We start from the raw sequence: 18535 nt of genomic DNA, 5'->3' as shown, positions 1-18535 counted from the left end.
TCACTGTGTGTGTTAGTGTGTGTTTCACTGTGTGTGTGTTAGTGTGTGTTTCACTGTGTGTGTTAGTGTGTGTGTTTCACTGTGTGTGTTAGTGTGTGTGTCACTGTGTGTGTGTGTGTCACTGTGTGTGTGTGTCACTGTGTGTGTTAGTGTGTGTGTGTCACTGTGTGTGTTTCACTGTGTGTGTCAGTGTGTGTGTGTGTCACTGTGTGTGTGTGTCACTGTGTGTGTTAGTGTGTGTGTTAGTGTGTGTGTGTCACTGTGTGTGTGTCACTGTGTGTGTTAGTGTGTGTGTGTCACTGTGTGTGTGTGTCACTGTGTGTGTGTCACTGTGTGTGTGTCACTGTGTGTGTGTCACTGTGTGTTTCACTGTGTGTGTTAGTGTGTGTGTTAGTGTGTGTGTGTGTGTTTGTGTGTGTTTCACTGTGTGTGTCAGTGTGTGTGTGTCACTGTGTGTGTGTCACTGTGTGTGTGTCACTGTGTGTGTGTCACTGTGTGTGTTTCACTGTGTGTGTCATAGTTTCACTCTGATTTCGGCTCGTTCCCACAGTCTGGGTGGAGCAGGACTCGTCATCTCCACCTGCAGTCATTCCTCCTCCTCCCACCTGTCAGCCGTACTGAGCATGCTCAGAACGAGGCAGCAGGTGGAACAGGTTGGCCGGCCTGCAGACACACCTGTTTCCTCGACTGCCGTCCAGAGTCACCTGAGACGCATCTTCAGAGTTGGACAGCGCTGGACGCGGAGACGCAGTGCAGATGGATAAAGTGGCCGGGCTCATCGGGGACAAAGTGGGTGAGTACCGACCTGGAGGACTCACCTGGGGGCAGGTGAGCTCTCTGGACTTCTGGGAGGACCTGAGGCTCCTCAGCTCTGTGTTTACTGGGAATCTGGCCTCTGAGGCAGAGACAGGTGTACACACCGGGGCCAGGCGGTTCTGAATGAGGCAGAACCAAACAGAACCAAGGCAGGTCGGGTTCTCCAGTTCCTCTGCTTCAACGTCTCTGTGAGTCAGTCGGCTTTTAAAATCTCAGGAACAGAAAGTTTCAGGTAAAAGGGGCGGGGTCAGATGCAGGTAACCAATCAGAGGGCTTTAAATCAAACTGTCCTCCCTGAAACCCTCCTCTGTCCTGTCCTCTGTCCCCTCCTCTGTCCTGTCCTCTGTCCCGTCCTCTGTCCTGTCNGGGATGCAGCTTATTCTTTGGGTAGAGAAAGATGCAACATAACTCTATGTAATCCTCTTAATGTGTAACTGTTAGTGATGATTTCATCCTCTCAACTGCCCACTTCCATCAATGTTATTACTTTGAGATCCTTGGGAACAGGGTCGGGGGTCGACATGGGGTACAGGGTTGGGACGGGGGGGTCACACTACTTTTCCTATTTCTATCTCTTATTCCACCCATTGTCACTATACTGTATTGTACATGTTGTGGATGTAAAACAATTAAAATAAAAACATTTGATCGCAAAAAAGAATACTTGTTCCTGAAAAAGTGACCTGACGTCACTGAGAATAGGATGAAATTCTGGTGCAATAGCAGCAAAGTGACAAGCAATCAAAGACTACAGATTGAGACAAAAATAAAATATAAAAATATTAACATAACATACAATTAAATGAAAAGAAACAACATAAAAATGTTTTGATACTATTATAAATTTATATTTTGTAATATTGTGGTACTATTATTAATTTATCATTAAGGAGTCCATTATTTGTAGTGTACTCCAATCCCAAGGAATGTGCAGTTAATTAGGATAATTTGTACAAAATTGTGCATGTATATTTGGTACAGGAAAAAAATGAACGATTTACAATAAGTGACAATAAAACTGCAAATACCTGCAGGGACATAAACACTGAGTTTGTTGGGAGCAGTGATGGTTGTAGAGTCTAACAGCAGCTGGGAGGAAGGATCTGCGGTAGTGCCACTTTGTGCATTTAGGATGCAGCAGTCATTCTAGCACAGAACTGATTTCACAGCTTCCTCTCAGCTTCAGATGAGCTGCTGCTCCAAGATGGCTGATGCTACAGATTTCAAATTTTCAGCAGCGCCCCCTGCAGTCTAGAAGACCTCAGGCTGCTCTGACCCGTCCTGTAGAGTATTTTAAAGTTTATTTGATAGAAAATCACAAAGAAAATCAACATCTAAAACAGTTTAAGCTTAAATCTTAAATGAGTCCATGTTAAAATCAGGATATGAACAAAGACAGCAGAGGAACAAAAGAGCTGAGACATTCAAATCATTTCTGTAGGACGGATTAAATTTGCTTTCTCAAAGCAGTCGTTACTCATCCTGTCACATCCAGAGGAGTTTATGTATCGGTAATTATTCTTCAGTCATGCGATCAGTGAATAGCAGAGGATTGTCTGTCATCAGAGCCTCACTGATGACGAAGCTTTGACTGTCTGCTGCGACGCCCCGAACATCAACACTGTAAAACCTGAAAAACATTTCTGTGTTTTCTTTCTTAATTAATTAGAAATAAACAAGACTTTAACCTACAGTTATTTCATTTCCCACTTCATACCTTCTACACTCCATATTTACATAAAAATAAGGAAAATCAAGGCATTTTTTTCTAGTTTGTGTTACAAACTTATCAGATCCATAATAATTACAGATAAAACATGTTTGACTGCAAAAATGACAAATCTACATTATTATCTTTGCAGATGGGAACTCAGAACAGCAGCTGATTTATTTTTCTATTTCTGGGCTTTTTGGTGATTTTGCTGCGACCATAACCATGTCTGGTTATGAACCAGACATTTTGGTTCCTCCATCAATCCCTGAATTTAACAAATATCATAGATCTGGAATTTTAAAGGGGCAGTTTTATGTAAAATCAACTTTTTTGAGATCTCCATCGTGTTATGATGTTTTTCTCTCATCAAAAACACACCTGGAATGTTGCTTTGATTCTCTCATGCATGTTAGAAAAATCCTTTAATCTCCATGGGAACCAGTTAGCTACTAAACGCCTGAGTGGCCGTAGCCCCGCCTCCGAGGCGCAGCTCCTCCTCACAGAGCGTTCCTCCATGTTTGCACTGAAACACTGTCAGCTGTTAACAGACGGCCATGAAGCATATTCAGTTCAAAACAACCAGCTGGACGCAAAACGAGAAACTCGGTTAACAGAATAATAACAAGAAATGCAGTGGAGTAAAAAACAGGATTTTATTGTTAATGGAGTAAAATAATAAGGTCTTTAAAAACAGCTGGTGAGAAACTGAACTAAATACAGCATAGAGTAAATGTATTTTACTGCCATCCTGTCAGGAAGTCGACCGTTTGATTCTCGTTTTCCCAGGAAAGTTTCAGGAACTTCCAGGATTCTCACATCAAAGTTTCATCAAATTCATGTTTTCATATCAAATTATTTATGTTTTATCAAAAAGATCATAAACATTTCTTTAAAAGTTGACAGCGCTGAATATCAGATTTTGGTATAAAACATGTGAAGAACCAGACGGAGGGTTTCAGTGTTTATGGGGGCCGATACCATAGCAACGCCGAGTTCATGCAGGCTTGCTTATTTGTTTGTTACAGCAGACAGAGACACGATAAATACACACCTTACCCTGCAGCAAAACCTGCACCTCACAGCCAATCAGAGAGCAGAGCCACCTGAAAGGATCATCATCATCCTCATCAGGGTGGAGCAGCTGCGTCCATAAAAACATCCAGCCTGAATCCGCCTGTCTGGCGGTGTGATGATGATGACGACGATCGAACCGGGAACCGAACTGGCCGGTTCTCCAGGCTGGACCCGGTTAGAGTTTCTGGGCCTCTTGTCATTCCTGAGCGGGTGACTCAGAGTCTCCCTTCTTCACCTGACAGCAATTATCTCCGGTGGTTTACCTGCAGTCAAAGAACAGGGCGTCACTCACCCTGACTCTGGGCTGCAGTCCAACCGGTGGGACGGGTCGCACCGAACCGCGCCCGATTCCCCGGCGGGGCGTCGCCACCAGGTATAAGAGGCTGAGCTGACAGAGGCAGCAGCACACCGATCACTCATCACTTCCTGACCAATACCCACTGATCAGCCTGCAGCAGCCATGGAATTCTTCAAAAAGGCCGTCGGAGACAACCCAGAGCTCGCCAAAGTTGCCGGGCAGAAAGCGGGTGAGTCTCAAAACTCACTTTATTTTATTTCAAATAAGTTTTTGTTTCTTCATTAGTTGTATCCTTACGGTTGATTTGATCAGGTTAAAAACTGACTGTTTTTAGGATTGAATATTTATATTTACAGTCAATAAAAATGGAGGAAAAAAAGACAGAAATAAATTTCTGTTTCACATCAGTAAAATCTGCAGCGTTACTCTTCATCCGCTTTGCTTCGTCATCCCTCCAAACATCAGGAAATGATTCCTGTGTCACAACAGAAACCAACATGAAGTTTGATATTAAAGCTGCAGGGGGCGCTGTGGTGGCGCAGGGGCAAAGCATAACCCACGTATTGAGGCCGTAGTCCTCATGCCGTTGGTCGCAGGTTCGATTCCCGGCCCTTGCCGCATTTCCTCCCCCTCTCTCACAACCCCTCCTCCTGCTGAACTACCCTCAAATAAAGGCCAACAAAAAACCTTTAAAAAAAAGATATTAAAGCTGCAAGTTAAATAACTAATGGAGTTTATTAAACAAAATAAATGATTCCTTAACGTGTATTTAGAGGAGCTGCTTTAGGAAACTTTTTGTTTCAGATGTTTCATTCCAGAACTTTCTGGATTTGAGATCTGAGTTGCTTTGACCTTGAAGCTTCTTGTCAATGACAAACCTCAAACTACAAGGTCAAAGGTCAAAGCTGCATCTGGTCTGATATTTTACTGGTTCTGACCAAACTGCCCTTTGTTCCTCAGTGTCTGAGCTAAATGAAGAAGAACGCTGACAGAACCGGGTCGGTTTGGTTCTGACCAGAGTTGAAACGTCTTTTAGTTTTAGTCTTTGGACGGATATGCTTCTTAGTTTCTAGTAAAAGAAGTGAGTCAATAAACATTATTAGTATTAGTCTTTATTCACTGGATGATTAGTGGCAACAGTAGAAATAATTATTCCAGAAAAGTCAAACATAATTTATAATTTGCTCTTTGTTTCCCAGAAGCCTGAACTAATTCCTTAAATTTAACAGACAGGAAGTCAGGAGATCCTAACAGTTAAACCACATCAATAAAACATTTATGAAATGATCACAAAAAAACAAAGAAAACCTAAATAACAAAAGTTTTCTCTTCACATTATTTATTTATTGTTTATTTATTAACATGTTTTGGTCTTTAAATTCACTAATTCCACCATAATAATGATTCAAACTCAACAAGAAAACCAGAATATTCCTCTGAAANGTCCTCTGTCCTGTCCTCTGTCCCCTCCTCTGTCCTGTCCTCTGGCCCCTCCTCTGTCCTGTCCTCTGTCCTGTCCTCTGTCCCCTCCTCTGTCCTGTCCTCTGTCCTGTCCTCTGTCCCCTCCTCTGTCCTGTCCTCTGTCCCCTCCTCTGTCCTCTGTCCTGTCCTCTGTCCTGTCCTCTGTCCCCTCCTCTGTCCTCTGTCCTGTCCTCTGTCCCCTCCTCTGTCCTCTGTCCTGTCCTCTGTCCCCTCCTCTGTCCTGTCTCCTGCATGTTCCAGGTGGTTCTCTGGTCCAAATCAGTTGGTTTTTAATCAAACGTCTCCAGTCTGTCCTGGAGGACCTGAGCTTTGACCTGTTTATAGTTGCCATGGTTACAGATGCATTTCTTTATACCAAAGCTGTTGACCAGAACTGGATTCTGGTTCTGAGCTGTTCTGGACCTGAGCTGCACCGATTGCAGTTTGCTGGCCAATCACTGATCTTTAGAGTCCAACCTGCCGACTCAGACTCTTCTGTCTGAAAAACCAGGCAAACGTCTCCGTGCAGAGCAGAAGCGACTGCGGTCGGTTTCAGAGTTTCGCTGAGGTAGATAAGATCCTAACGCGGGATAGATCCCTGATCTCCCAGACTTAACACCTGAAAGACGAGATGAACAGGATTTCTGATGCTGATCTGGATGCCATGTTTCTATGCAGAAACACCTGGTGCTGCTTCCTCAGGTGTTCAAGTTCTGATGAGGAGGAACCAGAAGTGAAGATCTCTGAACTTTTCATTTCTTTCTGAAGGCTGAATCTGCATAGGAACACGTGGGAACACATTTATTTCAATGAACTCCTGCAGAAAATCTGAAACACTGGAAACTTTCAGTCAGGTGGTGCTTCTCCTTCACATGTCGATGTTTCCTCTCCGGTTTGTTTCAAGGTCAGAAATACTTTATTGATCTTAAACTGCATGTTTTTGAGAAGCATGTGGCTGCTCTGCATCGTCCTCATAGTCACTCTGTCCATGTGGCTGGCACAGAGCGATCCGATCCGGAGCCTCAAAACCTGTTCCTCTGGTAAAGTTTGGTTTAATGTCAAACTTTATTTAATGAACTCATTAAATAAAGTTTGATATTAAACCAGGATAATTGATTCTGCATGGATGAAACCTTCATGTCTGCAGACCAGGAGAAGAACCTCTGATGGTAAAACTGGAGGCTTGTGGTTGTGTTGCAGGAGACATGGTGGAGGACGCAGTGAAGGGCGCTCTGGGCATCAAGGACAAAGAAGAGGACAAGAAGAAGGGAGGATTTATGTCCATATTTAAAGGCAACAAAGACGACGACGAGGAGGAGGAGAAGAAGAAGAAGAAGAAGGATGAAGATAAAGGATTTTTCTCAAAGATCTTTCACAAAGATGATGATGAAGACGAGGGGTTGAAGAAGAAGAGCGGGTTCCACGGCCTTTTTACTGAAGGAGGCGGAGCCATGGGAGGAGGCGGAGCCATGGGAGGAGGCGAAGAGGCCGGAGGAAACCCAGGCCAGACTGTAGCGGTGTCTGACAGAGGTTCGTATGAGGAACAGGTAGCTCAGATCCATGATTCTCTCCCAGTCCGTCTCCCAACACATCAGTCGGTTCTGGTGTTGAGGATCCAGACCCATGCAGACGTCCTGCATGTCTTCAGGTGTCCAACACTCTGAGGTTGTCCCTTTAGGGGACAGACCAGTCCATCAAACTGGAGATCCTCTGAAGGTCTTTGCTTCTCAGAGACCAAATCTGTATTTTAACCCTCAGTTTGCTCCAGCAGAGCCTCAAACTGCCAACCTGACGTAAACCCAGGGAACTTTAAACTCTGGCTGTTTTAAGTTCCCACAGTTCCTCTGGGAACTAAAACGTCCAGCAGAAAGTTTGGAGCTGAGGGTTTTTCTGTCGTCGTTTTAAAGGCGAATCCAGCAGGAAGCTGATGGAGATCAGAGCAGAGGTCTGATTTTAAACCACCAGATCACCAAACATCAGAACCAGGATGAGCTCTGGGTCTGGACCAATCAGAACCTGGTACCAGCAGTTAAATCACTGCACAGGATCTTCACTGTTGATCAGCAACAAATAGATTTAAAAGGTGATAAACTAGAGGTGTAGAAAAATCATTAATTTGTTGACATATTTCAAATTAAGTTTTTGATTTTTTTTATTTAAACATTTTCAATATGTGTTAATCTGATAATCTAATTATATTATAAACCTGCAGTTTGGCTAATCTGGACTAAACTGTTTAATTATAAGAATAAAAGTTTATTTGTGATTCATCTTGGAGGGAAACGTCGATCTGAATGTTGAAGCATAAACCAGAGCCTCAGTGTGACCAGCAGGGGGCGCCACATTAGAGCCCCAGATCATCTCAGTGAGCAAAATAAAGTAAAACATCTAGAAACCTTCAGGCTCTGTTTAATCTAGTTCTACTTCAGGGGTTCTCAACCTGCGGCTCTGGAGCCAAAAGTGGCTCCTGGACCTTCTGCATTGGCTCTTCATAACTTTAACTAAAACCAAATTACTTGTTTTCTGTAGAAACAAACTACAAATTACATGTGGAAATTTTGTCTTTTTGGATTTTTCTAAAATATCATTCCAGCTGCTATTCTATTGGCTGGTGATCACAAAGCAGCCAATCANAGAAGATGGAGGATGAACTCTGACCTTTCAGTTTCATAGATACCGGCCCACTGTGTTCATCCTCACTGCTGCTGACGGTTTAAAACCCGGTTCAGGTAGAGCTGAAACCACCAACCCGAAAAACCGCCTGAACCAGAACATTCACAACATTTTCACCTTCAGGCGGCTCTCCACACAAGTGGAGCTTCACCTGGAGGGGCGGAGCTTCACCTGGAGGGGCGGAGCTTCACCTGGAGGGGCGGAGCTCCGCCCACAGCTGAAGAAAATTCCTGTGGGGCCTTTAATTAATCTGCAATCAGATTTACCAGGAGGATCTTTCAGTTTAATTAAGGCAGAACTTGTCTCTTGCTTCTTCTGCAGGTGAGTTTGTGGAGCAAAAGGTGCAGGAGGTCATTGGTGGTAAAAAGGGAAACGAGCAGCAGCAGCAGCAGCAGCAGCAGCCGCAGCAGCCGCAGCAGCCGCAGCAGCCGCAGCAGCAGCAGCAGCAGCAGGAGCAGCAGAAGAAAGGAGATGAAGGATGTTTTGGTCTGGATGACGTAGTGCCAGGTGAGTCGACATCATTTAACAACAAAGAAGTTTATCTGAAACAGGTGAGGAGCCAGAGCAGGTGTTCACACCTGGAGAACACCACCCCCTGGTGTCCACAGGGCTCCACTGACGCACCTGGAGAAGGAAGAAGACGGAGAATCAGGAGGAAACATAAAAACAAAATAAATATGAAACTTTTCCTCCAGTCAGAATAACTGATGATTCATATCCAGATTTTACAGCTGCTGCTGTTTTAACGGTTAAAGAACTTCCTGATATTTAATCACATTATTATTATCAAAAGATTTAGAAAAAATTATCTTTGAGTTAAACAAGAATCAAAAGTCTGTTGCTGTAAAGAAATTCAGATGTGTTTTAAATTTTCATTAAGTTATTAGTGAAAATGGCCTCAAAGTAACAACATTATTATGGCAATAATTTCTGGGCCAATTTGTCATCCAGCAAATTTTATTGTGAAGCCGAAACGTCAGAAGAACAAAATTATATTTTATCATCAATAAGCTGCAGAGCATCAGAGTAACGACCTTCATTAATTTGTTCTTATTACAATAAATCCGGCCGGTTCCAAAAAACGGACCCGGTTCTTACTGGACCTGGTTCTTAGTGGACCTGGTTCTTAGTGGACCCGGTTCTTAGTGGACCCGTTTTCAGGTTTGGTTTTTGTTTGTCCTCAACAGATAATATGAAGAACATCGCTGGCGGACTGTTCAAGTAGGAGCCTGGAGGACGGAGCCTCCATCGCCCGTCTCTCCTCCTCGTTTCATCTTTCTTCCTGTTTTAAACCCAGTAAGCCTCCCAGCGTCTTACTGGGAACTTTAACTGGTTTAATAAATTCTACATTTTGACATTTACTGGTTTGTTGTTTTCTGGAACAAATAAACTGTCAAATTAAATATATTCATGCATAAAACTGATTTCTGATGTTTGGTTATTGCTGTTTGATTTTAGGTTTGGTAAAAACTAAACTGAATAAATAAAGTTTAGTTTCTCAATCTTCAGGTTTTTTTCTCTCCAGACATGAAATAATTTTTCTGGGAAATAAACCAGAAATTCCTGTTTTGGTGAATTAAATCTAAACTTTCTGGGATTAAATGTGGCTGAAGGTGCAGGACGAGTTTATCGTTCAGCTGAAGTGAAGGAAACAGCAGCACTTCATTGAAAATGTTCAAATACAACTATTTATAGATTTGTTCCTCAACAGAACAAAAGCAGTGATTTAATTTTAGAGTTTCCAGTTTAGACAGGAAGTCGTTTCTAGAGCGATTCTAAAAGCCTCACCCCAAACCATTTATATTTTAATATTAATTTTTTACCTGAACTTTAGATTGTGACTCCAGAGAAACAGCAGGAGGTCTGCAGAGGAAACATGATCCACAGGACAGGAAGTTCATCATTCTGGGAAAGTTTGTTGAAGACAACGGGATGAGAACCAGAAACCCAGACAGCAGATCTTCACGCTCTGCCAAACACAGCGGAGGAGGAGTGATGCTGTGGTCACCATGCAGCTGAAAACACTCCAGATTCAGAACCACAATCCAAACAGAACCACTGCAGAGAGAAATCCAGGTTCTGTGACGTCCTACACTAAGAAATAATCCTGTAAATTTACAGTCAAATACTGGCAGCTACAGACGCCAGTAGCAGTAAATGCACAGTAGCTGTACCGTAATTAATTCTGACATTAGATTACTGTTAAAGTAAGTATAGATACTGTGAAAGAACGGTAAAATACTGGCGTCTGTAGCTGCCAGTAGTTTACCGTTTTTATTTTTGTTTGAAAGAATGGTNTTTATTTTTCAGACCTGTTTGATGATCTGGTGGAGGTGGCAGAAGAAACGTCTAAGAACTGAACCTTCATCCCGATGAAACCATCATCATCATCACCACCGTCTTAATGGTTTTCTCCTCCTGCTGTTTTTTCTCTTCCTGAATCTCTTCCAAAAATGGAAATGTATTAAAGGAATAAAAATGTTTTAATGAATTTTATCCTGATCTTTATTTCATTTGAGCTTCTTTAACTCAATAAATATTAAACAGTCAGAAGATCTGAACTCAGGTCAGTTAAAATAATTTAATACAGACATAGTAACAATAATAAACTGATGGGTCATGTGACCTGCCAGCAGCAGGTCCAGTCCACACACCTGGAGGAGCCTGTAAGCTCCGCCCACCAGGTGGGTTCTTCACTGGGTCGGAACCTGAAGGTCCAGCAGAGTGAAGTCCTGACTGAGGGGGACGCTGTTCTGGTCGCACAGGAAGTGGCTCCGCACCGTGATGACCACCCACTTCCTGGGAAGAGCCAGCAGCGCCTGCAGCTTCTCCGCCGCCACCTGGACGTGTCTCACCTGAGAACCTGGAGCTGGAGGAGGGGAAAGTGCCGGGTCAGAACCGGGCCAGAACCTTACCTGAGACCTGAGCGTCTCACCTGCGCTGCGCTGTAGTCGGTCCGGAGGAGCTTGGAGGATTTTCTGCAGAGGAACCGGAGGAACCCGGACCGTCAGGTGGGGGGAGCCCCGCCCACTCACCGTCAGCACACCTGGCCTGAAACACAGAGATGATGTCATCAGGTCGGCCATGTTTCTCAGCGCCGACATTCCTGAGCATGGTGGTTAGCAGAAGCTAATACTAAAGCTAACGCATAATAATTAGCGGATGCTAATGCTAATCCTAAAACATTATTTGTGGGTGGTGATGTCAGCGGTGACATCAGCAGTGATGTCGGCGGTACCTGTAGAAGCGGCGCAGGGCGGTGAGCGGCAGGCAGGCGTAGCACGGCGTGTAGATCCCGTTGCGGTCCGTGTCCAGCTCGGCGGCGCAGCGGCCACAGCCGGTGTAGGTGATGTCACCGCTCAGTGCCGCCAGGAGGCCGGCCCGCGGCGTGGAGCCGTCCAGAACCGGCTGTGCTGGGTTCTGGGAGGGCGGAGCTTCCTGGAACTGGAAGCTGAGCACCTGGACTCTGAGCTCCACCTCACCTGCAGCAGAACGGAGAGGCTTCGTATTCAGTCAGCTCAGGGTTCTGACCCAGTTCTGGCATGGTTCCGGTTCCAGCGGTGAGCCGGGCCCGACTCACCGCTGTACTTCTGGGACAACAGCGTGTCCAAGTCCAGCTCCAGAGCCGTGCCGCTCGGCCCTGGACGGCGCCACGCCCGCAGGAAGTCCAGCGCCCGGCGGTCTGTCGGGTCCAGAGCCCGGACCGAGCTCCAGGGGGTGGAGTGCAGCTCTGTGAGGTCGGAGGTCAAACCCTCCCTTACCAGGAGAACTCTGAAGTCCCACACAGCATCTGAGGGCAGAAAAATGAACAGAACCTCCTAATCCGGTCCAGGGTTCTGACCCAGCCTGGATCAGCCCAGTGCTCCCAGCTCACCTGGTTCTACATAAAGCTGGGCTTTAAGTCAGTCTGTGACCTTTGACCCCTCGTACCTTTGTGTTTGCTGAAGCGGGGCAGCCAGTCCATGGCTGTCCCCCACAGTAGCAGCGCCCCCTGCTGGCCGCCCGGCTGCTGCACCGCCAGAACCGCCTTCATCTGGACCGCCGAGCGGTTCCAAGACTCGGCCTCGTCTCTCCACTCTGACAGAAACACAAGCAGCCGCCACGGATGGACATAACATGATAATAACACAAAATAACATAATAACCTGATAACACAATAAGACGAGGATAATATTATACCATGCAACATGACTACATGGTAATGTAATAACACTATAATAACACAGCAATAACGTGATAACTGCCCAGTCATAATATTAATGCTTCTTTAAATTTCTGCTGTGATGATCTGCCACCAAGAAGTCGGATCAAAAATACAAGATTTAACAAACTTAACATAAAATACTGAAAATAGCTGAAGAGCTCCAACCAGAACACATTATTTAAGTTTCCTGTTATTTGGACAAAGTTCCTGAGATGAAGTTGGCGGCCATGTTGCTTCATGATGTTGATGTTTGTTCATCTGGCAGCACCCTACTAGGAGTCAGGAAGTCTCACACACAGGTTTCACCTGTGAGCCTCACCTGTGTCAGGTACTTTAGCTAACATGCAGCCCGCTGGCCCCACCCCCTGCCAGCGACAGGCTCACCTGAGCTGATGTGAGAGTGCGTGACTCGCAGCAGAGCGTGAACCAGCGTGTTGACCCGCAGCGACCTCAGGGTGGCGTAAGGGAGCCGGTTCAGATCCTGCTGTGGCCGGCTGGGGAGGGACACCAGCAGGGGGCGCCGCTCTCTGACGAAACCACACAGAGAACGCAGAGCACAGGCGCTAACCTGCTGGCTAACTAGAGAGAGAGAGAGAGAGGTAGACACATCTGGGCAAAGGAGGCTGCTGATTGGCTGCTGCCGTACCTGGCGGTGAGGTGGAGGCGTGTCCCAGGTTCAGCAGTTTGCTGGAGAAGGTGGACTGGAGGACAGTCTCTGCTCTCCACCTGTCCTCCCTCACCTGCAGCCCTGCAGCACAAACACACACCTGAGATCAAACAGACACCAGAACCGGCTTTTTGGGTCCAGTACCAGTGTGTGTGTGTGTATACCTGTGATGAGCAGAACCTCTCCAGGACTCACGGTCAGAACCCAGAAGGCCGCTCTCCTCCACAGCACCACCTTCATCTCTGCTCCTGATTGGTCCGTCACCACCATGGAGGCCAGAGGAACGCGGCTTCCTGCTGACGGTCCCGACCGCACCTTCGGCCAGACACGGATCAGAACACGAACAGAACACGATTAGAAAGCTTTTTAGTTTGCAGAGCTAACCACAGCTGTTAATTTTTCACCAAAACGGTGAAAATGTTCCTGACTCAGAGGAGGAACTTTTCATGTTTTCATTCCTGTTGGACACCTGGACTCACCTGGACCTCCTTCAGATGGCATGGGTGGACCACCACCACCAGGACAGAGTACCTGCGTCCCACCTGGTCGCACCTGTTCAGACGGGTGATGGACGTGGAGCTCTCTGGTGCTGCAGACGTCGACTCCTCTGAGGGTCGTGGTTTCTTGCTGCAAGGGGGCGATGTGGGGGACGTCTGGGGATCAGACTCCTGAGAGCAGAGGACGCCGTCTGCAGTGACCTCCATGATGACCCCACCTTGCTCCGCCCTGGAGGCCGGACAGGTGTGGCTGAACAGCTCCATGGAGTCTCCAAGAGACGAGGCGGCCAGGCTGAACAGCTCCGGGGTGCTGGAGGAGCCGGACAGGGGGCTGACAGGGGGAATGGGCAGAGCTTTGTCTGTGATGGGCGGGGCTTTGTCTGTGATGGGCGGGGGTTTGTCTGGGATGGGTGGGGCTTTGTCTGGGATGGGCGGGGCTTTGTCTGGGCTGAGTGCTGATTGGACGGCATGTCTTCTTCTCAGGATCAGGGCCTGGCTGAGAGTCCAGGTGCTGAGGAACTGGGTTCTGGTGGACGGAGGCTGCTGCTTTGGTTCTGGTTCTTGTTGAGCTAGAGGGAAACAGCGGTCCAGGTACTCCTGGATTGAAGCAGAACACAGATCCTCCCCAGAACCATCCGAGTCTCCCTCTGTCCTCAGAGCTCCAGCTTCAGACGCCAGTCCTTCATCTCCATCGGATCGTCCTCTAGCGGACCCTGTGGCCCAACCCAGTTCCGGTTCTGTTGCATTCTCCTTACTCTGATCCTCATTCCCAGGAACATCTGAAAGGACAGGATCATCATTCAGGATCCATTTGGGTTCGACCCCAAGAACCAGCAGCAACCAGCGGGTCGGGTCCCACAGACAGAACACAGGAAGAACTCCTGAATCCCTAAGTGGGATTAAACCCTCCTCACCTGCAGTGGGTCGGAGACGGCCCGCCCTCCAGGTGAGCTCCAGGTGTCTCCATCCTGCAGGACGCTCTTCCTCCTCCTCCTCTTTCTCCATCTTAGGTGAAGGAGGAAGAGGAGGAGGAGCGCCGAGGAAGATGTGGATCTTTGGCCGCTGATGCATCGTGTCCACTGAGGAGACAAACAGAACCAGAACCAGTTAGACCAGAACCGTTGGGGTCATAAGGTCAAACATGTTGGGCTGGATGCTTTTATTATGAAGGGACAGTGGTAAGAAAACCGGGCCGGGCCGGTGGAAAAGGGGCATAAAGGTCCAGTTCATACCCAGATATACAGAAAATAACAAATCAATCCAATCGCACTCAGGGAATAAGTAATATACAGTTAGATCTGAATTATAATAAACAGTCAGATTTTACTGGTCTAATGGAGAGAACTCTGGGTCAGACAGCTTCTAGAATCAGAACCGACCAGAACCAGAACCAGCCTAGAGCATTCAGTTCATGTGGAAGATCCATCCGCTGTAAATTTAGTGAAGGAGACCAAACTGGGTAAATTTGTCACTCTAACTGTTACTGGACCAATCATTTGTTCTGGTTCCTAAAAACAGCCAAAGGAGGCGAAGAAGAAGAATCTGCTGTATTTTTACAGCAGATAAAGGGTTGAATCAGCCTGTCTCATAGTTTGAGCTGGAAAAAATCTGTTTTTTTCTTTCTGTGTTCTCTAATCAGTTACATTGCAGATTAATAAAGTTAAGCTAATAGTTTTAATGTTTGTCATTTCCTTAAACGTAAATACAACTTTATGGTTGCTGCTTGTTGATACTTTACAGGTTAACTGACCTGTTAAAGCCCTGATCAGATGACATATTGGGCACACAGGTGAAGGTTTTAACAGCCCTGTTTTTACCTGAAGGCTTCTCCAGAGCCTCGCTGGAGGAATGCGCTGCAGGGAAATATTCAGGAAATGTTTTCCATGGAGAATCTGTCTTCAGCGCAATGTGTTGTTTTTATTAAGTGGGTTGATCCTGAAGGGAGTGCCGCCCTGGGCAATAAGCCATATACCTGTCGAAACGCCCCAAAGCTGAAAAGACTGTAAACAACATAATTTAAAGACTAAATGTTGAAATTAACCATAGTCTGAAATATTATACAGCAGGGGTGTCCAAAGTGGGTCCTGGAGTTCCGGCATCCTGCATATTTTAGTTCTCTCCCTGGTTTAATGCACCTGGATCAAATGATGGCTGTTAGATGGCCTAAGAGGAACATTGACAAGCTGAAAAGGTTGTTACTACCAGGGAGAGAACTAAAACGTGCAGAATGCCGGGCCTCCAGGACCGACTTTGGACACCCCTGTTATACAGCATCTGGGTTTTATTATTTAATGAACATTTGTTTTGAAAGTTTTCCCGGAAGTACGTGTAGTCTAAATGCTTGCTAGTATTAAACTATTTTACGCTGCTAATAAAACTTAATTAACGGAGTCAAACTTGATTGAAACCTTCATAACAGACCGATATCTGCTACAACTGTGTGATTAACTCACTGGTTAAGCCGTAATTATCAGTTTTCTTCGGTGTTTCTACTGTTCGTGTTGAGCTAAGCTAACGGCTAACAGCAGCAGCTCCCGCCCGGCGCGCCCTTTAAATGATCGCGTGCCAGCTTCAGTTTGTTTGGCTCGCGGCGGCTGCTGACAGGAAGGGGCGGCGGGAAGGAGGAGCCGCCGCTGCCGGGACAGACTCTCCGCTTCGGCGGCTCCATTTCCTGGACCTCCTTCCACCAGCTCACCCGCAAAATGTACCGAAACCTGGGAGAACTGTTGACCCGGGGAGCGGGCGGTCTCCTGGCCTCCGCCGCCGACTCGGCGCTGCCGGCGTCCGCCTCGCTGCTGCGGTACCGCGGTTACAGCCAGGCCGCGGACCGGGGCGACGACCCGAACTTTTTCACGATGGTGGAGGGCTTCTTCGACCGTGGAGCCGCGATCGTGGAGGACAAGCTGGTGGAGGACCTGAGGACCCGGGAGACCCCTGAGCAGAAGCGGAAGAGAGTCCGCGGTATCCTGCGGATCATCAAGCCGTGTAACCACGTTCTGAGCGTCTGCTTCCCGATCCGGAGGGACAGCGGCGAGTGGGAGGTGATCGAGGGCTACAGGGCTCAGCACAGCCAGCACCGGACGCCCTGCAAGGGAGGTGAGATCCGAACCGGACCGGACCGAGTCAGCATGTAGAGCAGACACAGCAGAGTCCAGCTGGTACCTGCTGCAGGAGGAGGAAGTATAAATATTAATAATAATGATGATAAACAATCCCTGCTTCTGGCTAAATTCATCCTGAAAAATTCAGATTTGTTTTAAATATGGATAGAATTCTATATGATCTTTGTTTATTGTTATTGTTACACGTTTAATTATTTGGTCATTTTTTCAAAATGAAAATAAATGAACACTGAAAAAAACAGTAAGGACCAGCAGAACCACTGGGTCCGGTCCAGTCTGGCCTGGTTCTGAGTCCTGTGTATTAAAACCCAAACAGACCAATCAGAACCAGTACTTGTAGGCTGGTACCGTTCAGCCTAAAGGAACTGTGTCAGCCGGGACAGAGTCCAGAACCAGCAGGTCAAAGGTCACACAGGAGGGATGGTTCTGGTTCCAGTAGAAACCAGTTTTGGTTCTGTTTCAGGGATCCGGTACAGCACCGAGGTGTCTGTGGATGAGGTCAAAGCTCTCGCCTCCCTGATGACCTACAAGTGCGCCATCGTGGGTCGGTACCACACACACACACAGACCGGACCTGAACTGGGCCTAACCAGAACCGCTTGCTGTTCCAGATGTTCCGTTCGGTGGAGCCAAAGCTGGAGTGAAGATCAACACCAAGAACTACACGGTGAGCAGGTCCGAGCGACCTGACCGGGTTGTGACAGAACCGGACCGGTACCGTTTACGTTCTGGTGTTTTTCAGTCAGAGATGTTACAGACCAGCTCTGAAGGAGAAACGGAGTCTGGGTCGGTTCTGGACCAGAAACAGAACTGGGCTTTGATTATTAATTAATTTGTAATCAGGATCAATTTNCCAACAACAGAAATCACTGATTCCAAAAGTAACCCTCAAAACCATGAATGCCCGACTTACCCAGCCTTGCAAGAACAACAGGCATCAGTGATCTTGTCCACAGCTATATTTATGCTGAGGGTGTGAGGATCTGCTGTTTTCCTCATCGACCGGTAGCATTTCGCTGTGACGCGCTCAATGTTGGAGGCATCGCGTGGCTCAAACACCTTGATGTCGTCCAAAAAAATGACATGAACTTGTTGGTTCCCCTGTCCATTGTCGTGGCTGATATTTTTTGAAAATCCGGCAGAAATGCTGCACTAATCGACTCAGAAATACTTTGTAGAGAGTCAGTCGAAATGAAAGACGCCATGTTTACATAGAAACTAAACTCCGAGGCTTTGTTTGTGAGATGCAGGATTTTAGGGGGCGTTTCTGGGCGGAGCTTGGTAAGGTCCATAACACTCTACACATAACAGTGATCACAATGCAACTTATAACAAATACACATAACCATATGGACCCCAGCAGAACTAAAATACAGAATCGTTAAAATACTACGGTGGCCGACAGGTGCAAACACGCAGCAAACAAGAAAAACAAATACAACAAAAAACGCAAACAAAAAAACAGATGCAAAAAAATATAAAAATAAGTGTTCCAGACCACTAGAGCTTTGGGTCTGCATGCTTTCAAGCTTATTCTTGAAAGCATGCTTGGCTGTTTACCTGGACCGTTCCAGGTCGCCATCAAGCTAATTTTCTATTAGCAGCTACGGAAGAGGGGTCCTGCGAAGGCAGAGCCTTGCAGAGAGAAGCTGCAGCCTTCAGCTAGCTGCCTAGCCTCCATCTCGGCGTTATGTTGCTTAGCAGCCGTGACACAACATGATTGCTACAATGTTTGTAGGCGAGAATGTAGATGTATAAATCTCATTTCTGCTCAGCTCATCAGTGCTTCACCTAATTGCAATATTGCTCCGACGTTTTCAGAGATATCTGCTGCCGCTGCATTAACACCAGCTGGTCCAGGATTACAGGTGCTGGTCATAAAATTAGAATATTGTGATAAAGTTCATTGTTTTCCATAATGTCATGATAAAAATTAAATTGTCATATATTTTAGATTCATTGCACACCAACTGAAATATTTCAGGTCTTTTATTGTTTTAATTTTGATG

At 46.5% G+C, this 18535-nt stretch overlaps 2 protein-coding genes across 3 annotated transcripts in view; one reads left to right on the top strand and one right to left on the bottom strand.

The window, feature by feature from the left end:
* Positions 1-8549: 8549 nt before the first annotated feature.
* Positions 8550-15946, bottom strand: shld2 (shieldin complex subunit 2). Of its 2 annotated transcripts, XM_016663476.1 has the most exons (13): positions 15858-15946; positions 15248-15356; positions 14319-14486; positions 13387-14183; positions 13072-13222; positions 12887-12988; positions 12625-12819; positions 11967-12113; positions 11617-11826; positions 11275-11518; positions 10972-11087; positions 10691-10905; positions 8550-8660 (listed from the first exon to the last, which is right to left on the bottom strand). In XM_016663476.1, the coding sequence occupies exons 3-12, from the start codon at positions 14473-14475 to the stop codon at positions 10730-10732; spliced, it is 2295 nt and encodes a 764-aa protein (XP_016518962.1). In that variant the 5' UTR covers positions 14476-14486; positions 15248-15356; positions 15858-15946; the 3' UTR covers positions 8550-8660; positions 10691-10729. The 2 variants fall into 2 exon arrangements, with proteins under 2 accessions (XP_016518962.1, XP_016518961.1); XM_016663475.1 differs by lacking the exon at positions 15248-15356 and having other exon boundaries at positions 14319-14483; positions 15858-15940.
* A 142-nt stretch (positions 15947-16088) lies between these two features.
* LOC103155336 (glutamate dehydrogenase, mitochondrial) overlaps positions 16089-18535 on the top strand; it is a 9532-nt gene continuing 7085 nt past the window's right edge. Inside the window, exons 1-3 of the mRNA XM_007576989.2 lie at positions 16089-16500; positions 16990-17070; positions 17138-17193. Coding sequence (XP_007577051.1) covers positions 16107-16500; positions 16990-17070; positions 17138-17193 — 531 coding nt within the window. The 5' untranslated portion in view covers positions 16089-16106. The remainder of the gene's footprint in view (positions 16501-16989; positions 17071-17137; positions 17194-18535) is intronic.

This window comes from Poecilia formosa, unplaced genomic scaffold (genome assembly GCF_000485575.1).
Source record: "Poecilia formosa unplaced genomic scaffold, Poecilia_formosa-5.1.2 Scaffold422, whole genome shotgun sequence".
NCBI classification, from domain to species: domain Eukaryota; kingdom Metazoa; phylum Chordata; class Actinopteri; order Cyprinodontiformes; family Poeciliidae; genus Poecilia; species Poecilia formosa.
This window is presented reverse-complemented; position numbering and strand designations above follow the sequence as displayed.

Excerpts from the sequence above, each read along its gene's own strand:
- shld2 (XM_016663475.1), bottom strand. Across the intron at positions 12,989-13,071 it reads AGAGGTTCTGCTCATCACAG|GGCTGCAGGTGAGGGAGGAC; the intron begins GTATACACACAC and ends TTTGTGCTGCAG. Across the intron at positions 11,519-11,616 it reads GTTGTCCCAGAAGTACAGCG|GTGAGGTGGAGCTCAGAGTC; the intron begins GTGAGTCGGGCC and ends GTTCTGCTGCAG.